The following is a 19,752-nucleotide window of genomic DNA, read 5'->3' on the forward strand; positions in this document are numbered from 1 at the left end:
ACAAATTGGATTTAGGTGGTTAATGAAATCCTCTACTGCTATAGACCATGCTACTACCAAAAGGGCTTACATCAAACTACTGAAGTGTAAGTCACTGGTGCTGTTTAAGTGGGGGAATATGTATTTGTTTACATGGAAATCCTACAAACTATTCATAATATAACTTTCTACATTAAATGCAGTATTTTTTAATCCAAATAAACTGAGTCATGTTGACTGTCTTTACCCATTAACTCTCAAAGTTTTATTAGGAATTAAAACATCCTGCAAGGCCAGACAAAAATAATTGTAGGGGAAAGAGATGCTGGTGTATCAGAAAGATCGTTGGCGGGTAAAGCTTGATGGTAAGGATTGTCACTGCCCACTGAAAAGGGCTCCTGTGGAAAGAGGAAGAGATGGAAGTAGAACTGGAGGTAAACATTTCAAGAGTAGCGAAGTTACTTAGGACTCACTGCATGTCCATAGGACTTCAATGCTCTTGAAAAATGTTATGCTAAATGCTTGGTTAACTTTTTTTTAAACGGAGACAAAACAACCAGAATACATTGCTCACTATATAGCGGAACCTAAAAAGTGATGCAAATCTTGGCTTTCTATACATTTTGTCTATTACCACCTCTGGATTTAAAAAGCAACTTGTAAAAATAGGCAGGAAAACATGTTTACTCAATTCCAGAGCCACCTCCTTCAAGCTAGCTTCCATTGTTGCAAGAATTCTGCCTTCATCCTAAATTTGTGTGAAATTGCACCAGAAAAACTGGAGGCCCATTTTTAAAGCAGGCCATACACAGTAAATAGATATGCTCCTGCTAGAAAAGTTTACAGAGCTGCTGCAGAAAAATTAAGTATTTTGCTTGAACCATAACTTGGGCCCTCTAACAGCTATGAGTAAGATACTGTTAAGTAGCTAGAACTATTCCAGCTTCCATAACTTGTCAATCTTTACAGGCATACCTAAGGCCAAAACTTGGCTTTTAGCTGTCTGCTTGTCAGGCTGTACCAAATACTACAGTATTGAGCATCACAAATTGTCCACAGAAGGAAATGGAAAGTTAATGTCAAGGATGTGAAATCAGCAGCAAAAGCACTGAGCCTAGATGCATGTTCTACAGTTAAAAAGAGCAAATAATCGACATTTTTAAATTAACATTTATTCATCTCCATCTTACATTCATCGTGGTAATATAGATTTACATCCTTTTTACAAAACTGAGGGAACAAGGCTCGTTTGAACCATTAAAACATTATTTTAAAGGATAAAAACTTACCAGCCTCTTTACTGCATAACATCTCATAGCTATTTCTGCAAATAATGCTTTGCAAACTAAAAGTTAGATTGAGAGAGATTAGGAGGCAGACACTTTATCCAGTCTATATGCATAATCCTTCCCTGCAAATACTTGATATGCCACAGGATGAGTTTTTAAAAAAACATTCTGAATTGTAAACAAGCACATTCCAGAAACAGTGCTTAAATAGGAAACCTCCACCTGAATTAACTTTAGGGTTTGAATTCTTGATCATTGTATTTAAACAGTTAGAGCAAAAGAATACAGAGCTAGCAAACACTTTGCATGGTATGCACCAGGGGTAGACACTACCATTTTAATATACATGATTACTACAAACAGCTAAGCTAATTTACCAGCTGAAGTGATCATCACAGTTGCTGCCCAGAAGCAGAATAATAATATATTCCATAGAGTGACTTTCTATGCGCTGATATACATCCCATAATGGACACAACTGTGAAGACAATTGAGTTTACTTTTAAAAAGGTGAAGTTAGTGCATGTGAAAGGTGCTGGAATGCAAATTAAACAATCCACACACAGGAGTAGTCAAGCTTCCCCTACCCGCCTCAACCAAGATTAAGGTGGACCAATTCCAGGCAAGGGGAATCTGTCTCCATGCATATTCTATCTTTGATCTCTCTCAGGCTACCATGCATGATAGTGAGTTGTGTAACAGGAATCTTTGTCCCTTCCAGAAATGGCCTAAAACTATTTACTCAATTCAGCTAAACAGACATCTGAGTAAAGATTTATTTACTAACAACCAAAGCAGCATATCAAGAGTTGACCTTGACTTTCTGTATCATTACCTAGCTCCTGAGCCATTCAGGCCCTGCTGTCTTATTTTGAACAAGGTATATTTCTCATTAAAAAGTCAAAGCAGCTGTTTTCTAGCCCATCTTATAGATGAAAAGTATTTCTAAAAATGTAATCCAAGCACTGTTCTCATATTTGAGACTGTTTGTAAAACTACAGGGAGGGAGATTTGTTTTTCCAATAACTTATTTTGAAGTATGACGACAGCGTGAATGAGTGAGCTAGTTCAGATGAAAGGCCGCACATTAGTCCCGGCCATTTATCTAGAGGTCTTTGGCCAAAGGACTTAATTTCACAAATTTTAATAACTAGAAATTGGGAAGGAAAAATATGCAGTTAGGGGATTCAAGTCACAATTGACTGTGTACCTGTAAAATTTCAGTTCGGTGTCTCAGGTCGCTTTTTTTTTTTTTTTAATTTAAGCACCTCATTAATATCTGAGTCAAGAAACACTGCACAGAATTTTACAGATTGGGCACACAGACTGTTTTAATATCCATCATTATGAAAATAATCACCAGACCATATAAATTCCTTCCCTGTTAAGATATGATAGCAACATGGAAATTAATTACTGAAACTGAATCAAAAAAAGTGAGAGTTATGAAAACAGGAAATGTTTGTCAGTAATTGTCTACACAGGACCCAGGCATTAGATCTACTCTGTGGTGGTGGAAGGACAGGAGGAGAAGGAATGGGGGGCAAAAATTCTGCAATTTATAAACCTCTACCACCCCAGTGAAGTGTGTCAGGGTTAGAGCAGTGAGCCACCACAGAAAAATCTGTTTGGATCCAGGTCAGGAAATGCTATGAAAGCAACTGGCTCAGTCTCTGAGAGAGGGGAGAAATTCTTATGCTATGTTTAATGAGTCTTCCTGCAATGGACACAAGAAGCTTACCAAAGGGCTCCAGGGAGAGCACATCTAGCCCACCTCAGCGATAGGAAAGATTACTGCAAAGTATGCAGGATGGAATCCAGAGATCCTTGCAAGGCCAAACTTCCTGGAGAAATTCCCAAACAGAAATTTCTAGGACGTGTTTCAGAAAAAGGGGCACATTATGGTATTTAGAGTTTTCTCAACTATTTTTTAAGCCTTCGGATGACAGTTTGTTCCCTCTATTTAGTACTGGACATGTACATGAGGGACCTAAACCATTAGAAGAGGAGGGAAATGGTCTCTTCTGTTTGTGGCAATACCATCCAAATGGTTGTGTGAGCAGCCTGCAGTGTGAAGTGTTACCACTCATCATATGAAAGCAAACAAACTTGACATAAGCAGAAAAGATTCATTTCTGGTTTCTTCAGCTTTAGGTGATACAGAACATAACTAGTCTTCATCTTCAGCATCCCAGAAGTCACCATCAACATTCATAGCTTGAAACAACCTGTGAGACAGGCAAGAATCTGTATTAGGAATCACTGAACAGCAACTTGAATTTGAAACTATGATTTGAACTTTGCAGCTTCTTTATTTTTGTCATTTCATTGAAATGCATGCATTGCAACAGCCCAAAGTTGACTCAAACAACAGTGCCTAGCACAATGGTGTCCTGGTCCATGACTAGGGCTCCTAGGCACTATGGTAATAAAAATAAATGATATGGATAATTAAGCCTCTAAAGATCCCAGAGAGTATTATTATTAATCATTTTTATTATGGTAGTGCCTAAGACCAAACTGGAAGAGAGCCCCATTGTGCTAGGCACTGTCCAAACAGTAGTAGAGAGTACCTTGTCCTGAAGAGTTTACAATCTAAGTAGACAAGGATCGGAGAACGGGGTGTAACACACAAGCAGAGTGAAAAATGTGATGCAGCAAACACATCAAATTAGTTCAATGATTAATCTATTTTTGGGGGTGTGGGTTTAAATTAGGAGGGAATAAGCTAAATGGAAAGAAAAGAGAAGGGAGACAGAACTTTGAAGGGAAGGTGGGTAAGAGGGGTGGGGCAGGGAAGGAGAGAAGGGTAGTTGTGGAGTGAAACTGAAGAGAGGAGAGGAGAAGAGTGTGGGGGAGGAAGAGGGAGGGTTGGAGCAAACAGCCAATCAGCATAGGCCAGAAAGTCCAGTCATGAACAATTCTCTGAACATAGATCCTTTCCCCATTTTACAAGCAGGCAAATTGAGGCACAGAAAGTAGCGGACTTTTGCTACTGACTTCCATTTATTCGAGGACAAGGAATAGAACTCAGAAGAAGTCCTGACTCCTATTCCCTCCCATGGAAGCATCAATACAATGTCTAATATAAGAGACTCAACGTCCTAGTGCTAATCTTTAAAGCCCTCAATGGTTGGAAGCCTGGCTACAATAAGACATTGGTTTCCTTTGCTAAAACCTGCTATGATCAAAGGTTTTGTTGAGGCTGATGAAGCCCAGAGCTACAGCCAACGCCCTGTTGCTGGGAAGTTCCTACCCCCAGAGGTTAGGAAGAGTCCATGTCTTGTTGCCTTTACAGCATAATGCATGACACTCCTCTTTGCACAGCATTTACTTCAAAAATGGCTGCACAATGACCAGCAACATTTCCTATGGAGATAAATATTACGGAACACATCCATTTAAGAAAGCAGAATAAGCAATGGAGGGATGAAAAATGTGGTCTTAGTATTCATTTGATATGACACCTACATACCACAGTGAGGGGTACATTATACATGCACAGAAAGATCTAGAATGGAATATAATTGTAAAGAATTCTTCGATCCTGCTTGATTAGCAAAACATTCCAAGACACACAATGCAAGTCAGTGAACCAAGCTTTCATGCTATTATACCTCTCATCCACTTCCCCTACCATCTACCCAAGTAGCAATGATCTCCTCTATTCTTCCTCACAATCCCAATGCTGATGGCGTTAGCCTCCAGTTCTGCAATTCCTTTGGAGCTGCCTTCCTACATATTTATACCAGACTCACCACTGTGATATCTGAGCACCTATACATGAAAATGAACTGTTCCAACAACAGGGGGAAAAAATCCCTCAAAGGCATACCATATTTCAAATCATATCTGAAAACATTTTATTCTTTTGCCTACATTTGTATTTTAACTTTGTAACTAGCTATATAATTAAGTGAAAAAATAATGGGAGAGGAGGGGCTTGCAAGAAAAATGCTATACATATGGTGCTTGTATTGTGTTTGAGGGCATATATCGTGAATACGTACCGGTTAAAGCATGGGGAGGATGCATCATTGAAGTGCCTATATGGGTTCACCCTAGACAGAGAACCCATACAAAGCCAGCAGAAGTACTGCCTGCAGCCAGTGCATGTCATCTTGTTACAACCATCTAGTTTCTGGTGGGGGAACAAACAGGGAATAGCAGTAAGAATCAACCATATCTCATGTCACTTCTAAGCCTTCAAACCTGCCTTTGTGCAACATCAGCAATCAGTATGCGACAAACGATAGAAATGTGTATTTTCAGAAATGGAACATCCGTACAGTATTTTACTACATGTCACACCATCTTTGACAGACTACAAAAATGTTAACTATAAAAGATTTTTTATAGGCTGTTTACCCACTGTCTGAATAAACGAACAATTTTATTCAAAAGAAATAACTTTTCATCACCAGTTATTTCATTCAACAATAAGGTCACCAGCTGGGCCTGAGCGCTGGATCTTCAGATCCCCAGCTCAGATCTCTGCCTACTTGAATTATAGGAGTAATTATCCTCCACTTGGACTAGCCACTAAAGGGGGGACCTAAGTTACCTAAGACAATTATGCCAGACAGTTACATAGCTATTTGTTAGACAGCAGTATACTACTACATCAGGATTTCTGGGTTCTATCTCTGACTCTGGAAAGGGACTGGCACGTACTGGTTAGATAGGATAATCAAAATACCTAGTTTTGGCATATTTAGCCTGAAAGGCAGTGTTGCATAGTGGCTAAAACTTGATTCTGCTATATTACAGACCTCTGTTTTCTTCCCAATTCTCCTTGAAGTGACTTTGGATAATCTGTTCATTTATTTGCACAATGGGAGATGAATACTTGACTGCCTTCTAGGGTTGGGATACAAGGCCATGGTCAATAATAGTATTTCCATTCATTTCAGATTTTAACAGCAATCAGTAGAGGTGAGGTTTGAAATTATGGTCTTTTGTCTCCCAGCTCAGTACACTTTTGCCTAGTTTACAGAATATTTGGTAGCAAGAGAATCTCCCTGGTGTCTGCGGAACACTACCTGCCTTGTGGTACAGGGAGCCTGATTCAACCAAAACAGAAAATGGACCATAAAATCTAGTATCCTTGTGAGGTCTGTTGCATGTCCTCACTTCAGTCTGGTTTCAGGAGATGTGTACCCACAGGAGGAGTTTCTTCTTACTGTAATGCCAACTGCTTCTGCTGGCTGCAGAAGTGAGGACAAGCTCTATTACAAGTGTAAGTCTACAATATTGGTGAATGTCTTTCCCTGTTTGTGAACCAGTAGCTTGTGTGTCACAGAAGCTTTATTTGGCTGCATTACTAAACACACTGGAAACCTCACTTTTTCCTGAACTGTTTGCTGGCAATTACCCAGCACCTGGGGAACTACTGATGAATACCTTTAAAAACTGAAAATACCTACTTTTTATTAAATGTAATACACAGCAGCAGGGATGAGGCACAAATGGAATCATATGGACCCTACAAATGAAAGTCCTAATTCCCTGGCACTGGTCCGCATAGTGAATCACATTAGCAACATAGGACAGTAACAATTAAGAACAAATGTGATTCTCCAAGTTTGGCCCAATACACTCACCTCTATAGGAGTGCCACAACAAGGGCAGGCCTTTGAGTTCTTTTCTAGCCACTCTTTACTTTCCATCTCCTCGAGGGCTTTCTGAATCACTCTTTTGCCATAGCGCTGCTCCAAAAATATTTTAGTGGCCTCATCTGCTTCTTGGTACTCATTACGCAAATCCATTAGCTTTTCTAAGGAGTGAAATAAAGACACAGAAAAACACATTAGCCTTACATACCGCACTGCATATGGAAGTCACACTCATTGTAAACATAATTCAGGAGATTCCAAAGATTGCAAGGGTCAAGAGGATTCCAATAACTCTGATAGGAGAATGAGGCAGCAACAGCCACCCGGAAGTTCTACCCAGCTGCTGATACTAGTATAATCTACCACCTCTCAGCTGTGGAAACTCCAGGACCAACAAAACAGAACACACCAGGGACAAGTACTTTATACTTTTTTAAAAAACATGTTATGTTTGAGATTCTCAAACAAGATGTTCCTTGTACTATTTCATAAATATCTGCTCAATATGCAGCTGCAGTTAAAAAAGCAACAAAATGGTAGGATCCATGAGGAACAGAATGAAAGTTTATATTGAAAATATTGCAATTCCATCATATGAATCACCTTCGCTGGGAATGCTGTGTTCTAGTCACCCTACCTCAAAAAACTTAAAGTGGAAATAAAAGGTTTGTGACCAAAACAATTACAGGCATGGGGGGAAAAAATCATATGACATGAGACTGAAAAGATTAGGATTGTTTAGTTCAGAGGGGAGACATAAGAGTGTACACGATAAAGGTATACAGAATGAACAGTAGAAAGAAGGTAGATTAGACACTTGTATTTACCCTCTCTTGTAATAAGGACTGTCAAAATTGAAATAGGTAGCATATTAAAAATTGATGCAAGGAAATATTTTTTGCTAACACCATACATTTAGTGGAACTCTATCACAAGACATCAAGGCCAAATGCTCAACAAGATTAAAAAAAAGGAATGGACATTTATATAGCTAATATCTTGAGTTACATTAGTATGGATTTTAAAATGTCTGGAATATAAACCCTCATGCTTCATGGCATATGGGTAAACTCCTCAAAGGCTGGAAGAAACTTCCTGTGGACATGTTATTCCATAAATGTCCACTTTAGGGTTTCTTGCACCTACCCTCAAGCGTCTGCTACCAGCCACTGTGGGAAACCGGAATGTACCCTGTGTATCATATTTCCCTCTAAGTTATCAATGACCATTTTGTTTTTAAAAACCTCAAGATATACAAATGGGTATAGTGAGCAACTACAGTGCCATAACCATTGTCCTTCTTAACTGTGTCATTTGTTCATCTAACTTGTTGCAGCATGTCTAGACATTCAACTGTAAACTCTTCAGGGCAGAGGCCAGCTCGTCAACTACATTTAACCTCTCATCCTCATTACACAGAGAGTCCCACCACACAGACGGAGGTGTCAACTCACTTACCCCTTACTATAGCAGATACAGAAGTAGAAATGTTTCTGAGTATCTACTTAATGTCACTCTATTCTACAATGAAAGCTGCAATTCACTTTGTGTTCCATTTTCAAAACAGTGCAACTCACCTGCAGTGACTTTACATGGAGAGACTCCATGATAAGTCATTTTACAGAGGGTACAGAAGGCATAGTTGCAACTGGAACATATGCCCATGGTGCAACCTGGCTCTTGCATCACTGGAGTCTGACAGCATGGACGAGGACAATATACCACGTCTGCCATCAAGTCCAAGCTGGACTGCAGAAGTAGGCGGTCATAACGTGCAAACAACTCCTCTCCAACCAGTTCCTTAACCTAAACAAAGATCAAACAACATTATATTTGCTGGATTCAGATGTACAATCTATTAGCTCTGGTAGAAAAAACTTTTTTAGGACACGAGTACCAACAACTAGTTTGAATTTGCTTTAGCACATTTTAAACATGACTCTCATTCTGATCAGGAGATTACTGCAATAATCAGACAGAAAGTATACAAACTATTGATGATACTCTAATTAAATCTGCAGCTTCTTTGAATGGTCATCTTAAATATTCTGAAGAACAGATTCACTAGCAATTCAAATCCTTGGCACTGACAGTTTAGAGTCCCATAGTGAAAACAATTAGCACAGTAAGTGGGATCATATTAATTCAAATCAGTGTCCAAGACATCTGAAACTAATAGTGGGCAAAAAATTTTAACTCAGGAGTATGTAAGTGGCCTCTGGGTAGCATGAAAAAACTCTGTGCTTTAATTACTAACTATGGTTTGAGCAAAAATCAATTATATACAATTCAGCTTTATTAGTAAGCTAGAGGTGTGCATGCATTGATTATATACTTCTGCTATTACCTGGCCAGGAGTAGCAACAGAAGAACACTTTGGTTCTGGACAGCTGAGGCAGTGGACCTGACCATCCCTGATCTGAATTTCGAAGTAGTCCTTTAAACAGGATTTGCAGTATATATGCCTGCACTCCATGAAGTACATACATTCACTACCCAGCTTCTCAGAAAAGCAGATGCTGCACAAGAACATCTTACTGTTAAAGCATTTTTTCTGCTGAGCCTGATCAAAATCCAAGATTTCCCTTATCAGACTTGACAGAGACTCCACATCCTGTACAGCTCTTTCATCAAGGATTTCTTCTTGTGCTGTTGCAGCACCTGCTGCGCCACAACCATCCAGCTCAGAGTTCAGAGGAAACAGAGATGTCCTGCTCTGCCCATTTTCTTGATGGCACATTTTTAGTTCATAAGGGGAGGTGATGTTCAGGTAAGCTAGTGTTTCTTCCTTAAGAAACTGCATCCAGGCAAACAAGACCACACAGCCTCGGTTCTCTTCCCACAAGTTGTCTAAGTGCTTGCAAAGTGCAGTAAGCTAGAAAAGAAAAGTTTGAGCTTAGAATCCAAAAAGAATAGCTCCATCTTCCAGCAACTCCTGACTCAGCTTAGAACAATTTCCCTCTAATATGGTAGCTTCAGATTTCAAATTTAGGCCATGAACTAATTTAGTTTAACAAGGTCTTTGTTGTTTGTACTCACTGGGAAATAATACGAGAGCATCACTTTACATCCTCACCTGATCACTTGCTAACCTCCAAAGCATAAATCCTCAGTCTACACCTTACGCTATACAGAAAAACTCAACTGCATTACAAAATATTAGAAAGTATTGCAAGTAATTGTTAAGAAATGTAGATTTAGAAATAAAAATCATATGATGTGATAAGTAACTTAGATAACAGTTCTATATGCTTTACTGTACAGATTAAATAACATTTGCTTCAAGGTGACCTAGCTAAAATATTTTTAAAATATGTCTGGTGCCCGGCCTTTTTATGTTTAAAGAAAGCCTGAATAGTTTGTTTTCAAGTCTCTCTCCTGCTGGATTTTCCCTCAGAAATATCAAAATGTCAGGTCTTGTCTTCCCTATTTTTAATTGAGGACTCAACTATACATTGGGCAGGATTTCTGTTTGTTTTTTTGAGTCCTTAGGTGTCAGGGTGCTCAATCTTAAATATACTTTTCCTTCCAATTGCTCCCTGCATGTCTGAACTAAATACGTACACAGAACAGAAGTTTTAAACAGTCAGTTAAAATCACTCCCCTTCTTAAATCAGTTTTCACTTGCTTGATAATCTGATATCCAAATTTTCCATTGGTCCACAGAATCTTCCAGGAAAGATGGGGTAGGACAAGGCCTCAATTTCAAAAGTAAAACACATACAGGAAAAACTAATTTTGAATAATATCTTGCCTTCTTCATAAATCATAAGGCAGAAAAAATGGACACCTAATTTCCCACCAGCTTTGCAGTCACATTTAAACTTATAAATTAAAAGCCACCTGTAGCATAATCAGAACTCATTTCCTTTCAAGTGAATAGGTAAGAACACTCTAATTACTGCCAGACCTACATACTGATCTAGATATTTTGGGTTACAGGAGGAAGTTATTTTTAGTGAACAACAAAAACAAAGTAACTATGATGCATATTTACAATCTCAACTTTGAAGTTCTGAGTTTAATGAAAGAAGTCAGCCTCGTTATTCTGACTGGACTAAAAGTAGCACATTTGGAAGTCAATTCAAGATTCAGCCAACTACTCACCTCTGGTTTTAAGTATAATGCTTTAAGTGTTTTATCATCTGATGTACTTTAATGGTGTTATTTAAAACATTAAAATCTGTATATACAATAGATATTACATGCCTGCACTAATTCATACAGCATTTGCCTTTTGGGCTTTCATTATCAAACACTGAACACATTCTAATGTTGTGTACTGGAATAGACATCTGCTTTGTACCAGAGACTTCCCCCTCTTCTACTTCTGCCTGACTTGCAGTGAACTTTTAGTATTCCAGTTTTATATAATTACCTTAGTAATTTAAACATAGTTAGGATATGAGTATTCTGCTTATCTTGCAACTAGCTTTATTTGTTGTGAGTGTTAGTTCACTAGCAGCAGTGCACTTTGAAGACAGTCTGAATTCTTGGCCAATTAGCACGTTCCCATTCATAACCTTTAGTTTGTCTCTTCCAAATTATACTAACCAATCACTGCTCGTGCATTAAAACAGCTCATGCTACAATTACTGCATATTAATTCAGACAATGATTATTGCTGTTTCAGTAAAAGTCAAGTTAACTCAAATGTGATCACCTCACCTGAGTGCACGTTTCCCAAAGACTAAAAACTGGACATGTTAATTGGATGATGTTTTCTCTGAAAAAGTCTAATCTATGGAAAGAAACTGATTCTCTATCTTCCTCCCTGATCTCTTATACAGCAGGCTATAGAAGGAAAATAAATGTTAACTTTAATAACTCAAAGTATAATTTACAAACAAGGGACACCCCTCCACATACCAAGGTTTGTGTTGCTCTTACTAAATTCTCCACTGCTCAGCAATGAACTCTAGGTGCTCAGTCTATTAGCTGTATGATCAGGCACAATGTTTTGATCACAATATTCAGTGGAATTATTTGTACACTGACTACCACAATGGAGCTGGCCTGTAGATGCTACTGTAATACAATAATAGCATACAAGAAATAAAGGCCTATGCAACTGAAATTTTAGTTCATTTATGGGGAAAAATCTAGATGACATGCTTCTTTCATATAAACTCACTGCTGCACAGCAAAGAATGTAACAGATATAGCTGCATGTTAGACAATTTTTATTCAAGGAATACCAGCTATTTTGCAAATACACAGTAACATTAGAAATAGCTAATGCAATAATAAAGAGTTCAATTGGAAGTATCCAGATGTGTTATACCCACTGTACCCAAACATAATGGATGCATCCTTCCACCTATGAAATGATATGGGTTGTTGTCCTGTGTAATCTCACTACCTAACGCAGGTTTTTGGATTGTGTAATTTTTTAAAAAAATGTATACATCTCATACACCGTTAGTTCTGATAATGTGTTTTTGAATAAGCAAATTTAAAATGCTTTAAAGTTACATTATGTTTATAATCCAATTACTCTCTTTCTTGCAAGTTTGAAATTGAAGTGTCCTCAGTGAATACTGCGCTCTATCCACACATGCATCCTGGATTGTTATTTTTTGATTGCTCACAAATGCTGGGTTAATAGCATCACATGTTTACTAACATCAGAAAAGGCAGGTTAAATTCTGGGGCTATCAATCCTAATAGCATCTCTTTAATCTAGTATTGCCTTTATCAGCCTTTGGATCTCAAGATCTTTAGCTGCTATTGACAGAGCTATGTCTCTCTCCAGAGATTTTAAAAATACATACACTTATGTGTTCTTTCACTAAAAATTTTTGTTCTTCAAGAAAATATTTTACAGTATCTTACACTTAAATAGTAAAAAAAAAAAAAAAAAAAAGTATTTCAAGAAGAATGATTATACATTAATACCTGCCCTTCTTAAATGGTGGAAGGCACCTGAGTCTCAAGACACACAATACAAAAGATTTTCAGATATAGGCTGTATTTGCACAGCACAGTATATACATATTCACATGTACCTACTCTATAATGCACAGGATATAAGCAGAGATGAAACAGGACATCGAATCGCTATGATTGGGATTTTCAAAAGTGCCTAAAGGCCAGATTTCCAAATAGCTGCCAATAGACGCAGATAAGCACCCAGTAAGATTTACAAAAGCGCCTAAAGCAAGTTAGGTGCCTAATACCCATTGAAATCAATGGGAGTTAATCACCTAGGCACTTCTAAAAATACCACTACGCATCTCTCTGCATCTTTAGTACCTTTAAAATTCTGGCCATAAGTGACTTAGGAACAGTCACATTTTCAAAAATGACTTCAGCACTTAAGAGCCTATGTTTCATTGACAGTCAATGGGACTTAGGCTCCTAAGTCACTTAAATGCTTTTAAAAATTTTACCCTAAATTTTACCCAAATAGAATTTAGCAGCCTAAATTCTATTCATTTTCTATGAGACTTGTGCACCTAAGTAATTAAGATACTTTTGAAAATCCCATCCTTTATCCTTAAGAATCTTGCAGCATGAAGAGAAAAAGACTGTTGGCAAAGGGCACCAATAAAAACTACTTCTTATACAATTCATTAGAAGTATGTATTACACTTCATGATGCTAATTGTTTCCTCCAACTGAACCTGGATGTTAAAAGCAAAGTTCTATCCAACTATTCCTTCACCTGCTGCATTTACAACTATTAGAGTATTAATTATAAAGAATTTTGTTTATGTTCCTGAAAGGTACAAGTAGTGTCAAAAAGATTTTAAACCAAACCTGGGTCTGGGAGAGCCACTTGCTGCTGAGTGTGAACACAGGCGAAGAGGCTGATGGGTAATCTGGTGGGAGTTCAAAATTCAATACAAGTGGAGGCAGAAAGCAAATTGTGTATTCAAATCCATTGTTCTGGAGACACTCTGTGGGACTTCCTGAACCAAAGACAATTGATTGATACAAGTTGAGAGAAAGATCAATAGAACTATGATTATAGGTGTTGCAGCCTAATGAAGTTTAACTGTAAGATAAAGTTTCCAAGAAACCTCTTTTCATTTGATAGGTCTGAGTAAACCAGTTAAACTAAAAATTTAAGTAAACAATGTGCCTTTTTAGTGCTATAACATTTCATAAACAGTTGTGTGCTGGAGGCTGAATCAGTGAATATTGACTTTGCTAGTACTATGATCTGTCAGATAAATCACAAACCAGATAGTCTGGAAAGGCAAATCCTCAATAATAAGGGTAAATATACTTTGTTGTTCTAAGAACAAGAAAAGGAACAAGCCTCTCTAATTCTGATAATTTATCATTGACAGTTTTCCTTAGAGAAAAAGCAAATTCATATTTCAGAGGTCTTTCCAGAGAAGGGAGTGTCTAGTGGACAGAGCACAGTATTGTGGATCTGTCACTGTTTCAATGTACCATCTTGGGCAAACAACAGTTAATAGGTAAACTGAACCAGAGGCACCTCTGATGGAGTTAATAACCACTTCACAGATTGGGAAGCTTAAAAGGACACAATTAACTTGAAAAATAGTCAAATTAAAAACGGAGTTAAAGGTAATTTCAAGTTCCTCTGCCAAATGTTTAAAAGTGTGGGTTTGTTATTTGTTACCTGTGTTGCTGAGTTTGACCCATACAAATAAGGGAAACGGAATGATTGCATATGGGAACCAAGGAAGCCAGCTACACATGCACAATGATGTCAAATAAACAAATTAAATCACCTGAACAAATACAAAATAATATTTTCTTGAAACTGACAGTTATAGTAATGCTCGGTGTTACCTGTAACAGTATGCAATTTTTCCCCCCAAAGAGAAGTATCATTTTTAAATTGACAGTGTTCTTTAACTAATATTTCAAAACACAGTCTCAGATGAAAGGCACTACAGAAATGCAAAAGCACACCAGATGGACATGAAAACAACACTTAAAGACGTAGTTTGCTCCAAGGGTCCCCGATGGTCTAATGAATGCTCAATTCACACAAAAATATTCCAACATTAATTTAAAATATTTTAGAAAAAAAAAGTATTTTGAAACTCTACAGATGAATTCTCCTTAGCAAGTAATTTGAACAAACCATTAAAAATTCCATTCTAGGAAGCTACTATATTTGAAATGTAAAAGTCCACCCTCTTTAGTTTTGATCTTTAAGAATGATATGCAAATACTTAAAGCAAGAATAACATTGTGAAGTTATAGGTATGAGTGATACCCATCCCAGGTGTAATTTGTGATAAATTGTTCATGACCTCAAAGTTCTAAGAAGAGAAAATGAAGAATGTTTGGGTAACCACCTTTGGAACATGTGTAGGAAAATATAGACTATTTTAATAAAACCTAATTTCAAGATAATGCAAAACATCTGGACTCACCACTCACAAATATTTTGAAGTTTTGGGGCAACTCCAGACAAATTCTTGTTTCTCCTCCTTGGGCAGAGTCTGCCCTCTTAAATTCATCTTCATCATAAATACTAGCTAGAGCCAGCAGCTCATCCTCCTGAGCTTCCTTATCTTCTGAAGACATTTAACTTTTCTGCAGAATTAAGAAAACCAACCAAAAAATCAGTTAGGACTAAACAGAAAAGTCAAACGGTCTGTTAATGTATATATTTAATGTTATTGGAATCAAATTTAGAAGAAACAATAAAACATGAAAACACTACCAAACATAATTACTCTTTCTTCAGGTTAAAGATCCTGCACATGTTCTATCATTTGTTGGCAATTTTAAAGTTATAAAAAAATGGCTCTCTTCAAAACTTTGATAATGAGAGACCAACCCTTAGAAAGTCAGAGGCTGAAGAACACTGTAGAATGAAATATGCAATGGAGTGCTAATAGTATCAAGATGGCACTTTGTTAATGCTTGAGATGGAAACCACAGACCAAAGAAGGGATAAAGACAGGAGTGGGAAAGGAAGTGTAGCTCTCTTTCAGTACACTGACTATCACCTACCAGGTACATCTAAAAATATATTTTTGATTACAATTATTTCAAATGACAAGCAAGAACACACGGACCTCAAACAGACATGTTGGTGCATTTCTATACCATTTCAGTAAACAATTTAAAGGAGCTCTTTTTAAAAAATCTTTGCAATTTCATTACCTTTTCAGTTACAATTGCAAAACAGTAGCAACTAGAGTTGCAGGTACTGTTAGTGACCCTGCACAGCCACGTTAGTAAGGCCAGGGCACAGACACTGCTCATTCTTCAGAAGGAACTGGGAGTCACAAGCTTTTTCTGTGGGAAATCAAGAAGACTGTAGGTTCTGTTGCCAGGGCAGGCATGGTGATGAAGCTCAGTATTTGTCTGCTGCCTATAACAAAAAATTAGAGGGATTAAAATCCTCTCAGCATTTCCATTATGAGCTGCTATCATCAACTGTTTCACTCAAGTGAGCCTTGGCATGCACACTCAATGACCTAGAGGTTTTTTGTTTGTTTGTTTTTAAAGTTTCCATAGTACACATCTCAATGATGTATGTTAGCCCTGATCCTGCAATTGGATCTATTAGTGCAGACCCCTGGGCTGAGCACAGTCCTACTGAAGTCAATGGGGTTCCATGCTAGTGGATCCAATTGCAGGATTGGGAGCTTACCTTATTACAGCTCAGAAAAACTGCTCACTGGTAAATAGTGATGGGTCGGAGGAGATCTGTTTCAAACCATTTGAAGTTAGCCATGAGATTCAAATGAGTAAATAATACTTTTGAAAAAAGTCCATACTTATACACTTCTATTTTTGTAAATATAACCAAGAAAGGTGCATTTAAAAAACAAACAAAAAAAAAAACAACAACAAAGGAGAGATACAAGTCCAATTCAAACCCTTACACACTAGGAAACTCAGAGTTTTAATTATGTAAATCTGAAATCACTCCTTTCCTTTAACATACCACTGTGCCTAGCATATAAAGAATTCTGCTAACTCTCACTCAGCTAATGCAACAGAATGACAATTCTCCGAAGGACCTGCATGGTCTCACCATGCTTCCAAACAAAACAAATAATACATAGTTTAAGCTACAACTCTCAAAAGGGATGATTAAAGTACATTTTGTGATACAATGCCCTTGATTTCACGACTTGTTTACTTATTAATTTGCAAAGGGGCTTTCAATCATCAGTACAAATTAGTGAAGTTCAGCTGTAAAAGACTGAGTGTGTCTTTCTGGTCTCATGCTATGCCTACATTGCAACCAGAGGTATAATTTACATCTTGTGTAGACGTATCCAGGCTAGCTTTAATCTAACTATTTTACTTAAGAAAGCAGCAAAGACGTAGTGGTCTGGGCTGTTGAAGCCCACTGTGGTCTCCTGGCTATATACTTGCACTACTAGCCCACACTGACATGTCTCTGCTGCTATTTTACACAAGCCGAAAATTACACCTTGGTTGCAGTGTAGATATAATCTCAGGCCTGGTTTACACATAAAAATTAGATCAACCTAGCTACAGTGCTGTGCTGCAAGAAGTTACATGTTCTGAGGACTACGGCTATGTTAACTGAAGAATTCTTCTGTTGACCTAGCTATAACCTCTGAGTGGGAAATTAACTACACCAACAAAAAAATCCCTTCAATTGTAGGAAGCGTCTACACTGATGTGGCGCAGCAGCAGCACTGTAGCTGTGCCGCTGTAAAGCAAACATGGCCTCCAGCTCCTGCAACACTTAGGCCTTGGCTACACTTGCGAGTTACAGCACAATAAAGCAGCCCCGGGCGCCCTAGCTCACTCTCTGTTCACACTGGCAAGGCACATAGAGCGCTCTGACTCCACAGCTACAGCGCTGCTGGTACTCCACCTTGGCGAGTGGAATAACGTTTGCTGTGCCACCAGAGCGCCGCGGCGCCAGTGTGAACGAGGTGTTGCATTACTGCGCTGTGATCAGCCTCCGGAAACATCCCATTCTAAAGTCAAGTGGCCACTCTTGTCATTGTTGTGAAATTGGCTGCAAGAATGCAGAAATGCCCTTTCAAAGCTCCTTTTCGGAGAAGCCGGCTGCTTATCAGCTCTGAGAAAAAGCAAACATTTACTGTTTGCTTTGAGTGTGTGTGTGTGGGGGGGCTGAACTTACAAGACAGCATGCTCACACACTCTCAGCACCCCAAAAACCCCACATACACACAACACACTCCCGGTCACACTCCACTCCACCCCCCACATTTGAAAAGCATGTTGCAGTCACTTGCATGCTGGGATGGCTGCACATAATGCACCACTCCCAATGTCGCTGCAAGTGCCGCAAATGTGGCCACGCCAGTGTGCTTGAAGCTGTCAGTGTGGACAGACTGCAGCGCTTTCCCTACCGCGCTCTACCAAGGCAGGTTTAACTCACAGCGCTCTACATCTGCAAGTATAGCCATGCCCTTAGTGCTTGTCTTTGTTGCAGTTGTTATAACTCAAGTGTTGCCCCAACACAACACCTGTCCACGCACAAAGACCTTAACTCAAGTGCAGTGACACTTTTAACTCAAGTTGGCTGGCCCGTCAGGGGATACAGCTCAACTTGAGCAACCTCTCAGCTGCTCATGCAATCACACTGTACAGCTCAAGTAGTATTTCCAACTCCCAGTGTGACCGCTCTTGCTGGAGCCGTTAACTCTAGCGTAGACAGGTCGAGTTAACGCCACAGAGCCCACAAACTCCAGAGCAGTGTCAGACATAGAACACGCATCACCCAGGGTAAAGACGACTCTCACATGCACAGGTGAAAGGGTTGTGAGATAACGAGAAGGAACAGAGAGTACTTGAAAGGAGACTTTTGGTCTGGGAAGTGCGCCCCTAACAGGTAACCCCAATGGGACTTAGGATAGAAGAGTCAAGCCCTTGATTCTTAGACAGTTTCCCAACCCTTTTCCCAGCCAGCCCCTCTCCCCGCCCCGTTCCCCCCCGTCCCCCCCCCCCCCAGCCAGCCCCCCCCCCCGTTCCCCACCGTCCCGCCCGGCCAGCCCCTCTCCCTACCGTCCCGCCCGGCCAGCCCCTCTCCGCCACCCCCCAGTCAGCCCCTCTCTCCACCGTCCCCCCCGTCCAGCCCCTCTCCCCGCCGGCCAGTCCCTCCACCCTTCCCTTAGCCAGCCCCACACCACTTCCCACCCTTGCCCCAACCCCCCCTTTCCCCTCACCGCTGCCCCCCAGCCCTTGCTCCAGGCCGCACCACATCGCCCCCAACCTCCTCAGTCCCGCCCTGCCGTCACAGCGCCCCCATATCCCGGCCTCTCGCTCGCTCCCACCTCTGCGCTCCTCGGCCCGCACGCTCCGCTCCCAGCGCCGGCCCCTGGACCCCAACCGAGGCGCAGAAAGCGGCCGGGCCTACTCCGCGGGACTCCCTGTCCCCGGCTCTCAGCTGGGCCGCGGGCGGCCTCCACCCTGCCCGCCCCTCACCGCGCAGCCGGGCCAAAGAGCGGCGGCCCGGGCTGAGCGCTCAGCAGCGTGGCTCGGAGCCAGCGCCCCCTAGAGGAGGGAGGCGGGCCCTGCGGAGCGGGACGCGGCCGCCGGTGACCCAAGGGCTGGGGGAAGCCGCCGGTGTGACGCCACGAGAGCAGGGGCAGAAAGGCGCTCCCGCGCTGGAGGTTGCTAGGTGATCGGCTAGGCAGCGCGGGCCTTACCTGGGTGTTGCCCCGGCCTGGCAGCGCCTGGGCCCTGCTGCACACGTACCTACGGAGCACTCGGGATTAAGCGGGCCCGGGGAGCAAGAACGTCTCCGAACAGAAGCCGCTCCGCGCAGCAAGAGCCCGTCTGCAGCCGTAGACGTGACTTCAGTCTAAACGGTGTTGCATAGAGCCCAGTCTGTGATTCTCGGAGCGAGCCCCGCGGCCGTGGGACATGCGTTTAAACAGGCTCCCCTCGGAGCGCCTCAGCCGCCTCCCCCC

General features: G+C 40.4%; 1 protein-coding gene across 2 annotated transcripts; it reads right to left on the minus strand.

Moving 5' to 3' along the window:
• Positions 1 to 1,131: 1,131 nt before the first annotated feature.
• On the minus strand, positions 1,132 to 19,263 carry RNF14 (ring finger protein 14). Of its 2 annotated transcripts, XM_026659460.1 has the most exons (9): positions 19,114 to 19,263; positions 15,986 to 16,196; positions 15,247 to 15,409; positions 13,646 to 13,797; positions 9,231 to 9,758; positions 8,461 to 8,689; positions 6,872 to 7,044; positions 5,279 to 5,409; positions 1,132 to 3,496 (listed from the first exon to the last, which is right to left on the minus strand). In XM_026659460.1, exons 3-9 carry the CDS (start codon positions 15,398 to 15,400, stop codon positions 3,439 to 3,441), a joined length of 1,425 nt encoding a protein of 474 aa, XP_026515245.1. In that variant the 5' UTR covers positions 15,401 to 15,409; positions 15,986 to 16,196; positions 19,114 to 19,263; the 3' UTR covers positions 1,132 to 3,438. The 2 variants fall into 2 exon arrangements, with proteins under 2 accessions (XP_026515245.1, XP_024068865.1); XM_024213097.2 differs by lacking the exons at positions 13,646 to 13,797; positions 15,247 to 15,409; positions 15,986 to 16,196; positions 19,114 to 19,263 and adding an exon at positions 11,552 to 11,670.
• Between the last annotated feature and the right edge of the window lie 489 nt (positions 19,264 to 19,752).

The sequence above is a fragment of the Terrapene carolina genome, unplaced genomic scaffold (genome assembly GCF_002925995.2).
Source record: "Terrapene carolina triunguis isolate 2854851 unplaced genomic scaffold, T_m_triunguis-2.0 Scaffold629, whole genome shotgun sequence".
NCBI lineage: Eukaryota > Metazoa > Chordata > Testudines > Emydidae > Terrapene > Terrapene triunguis.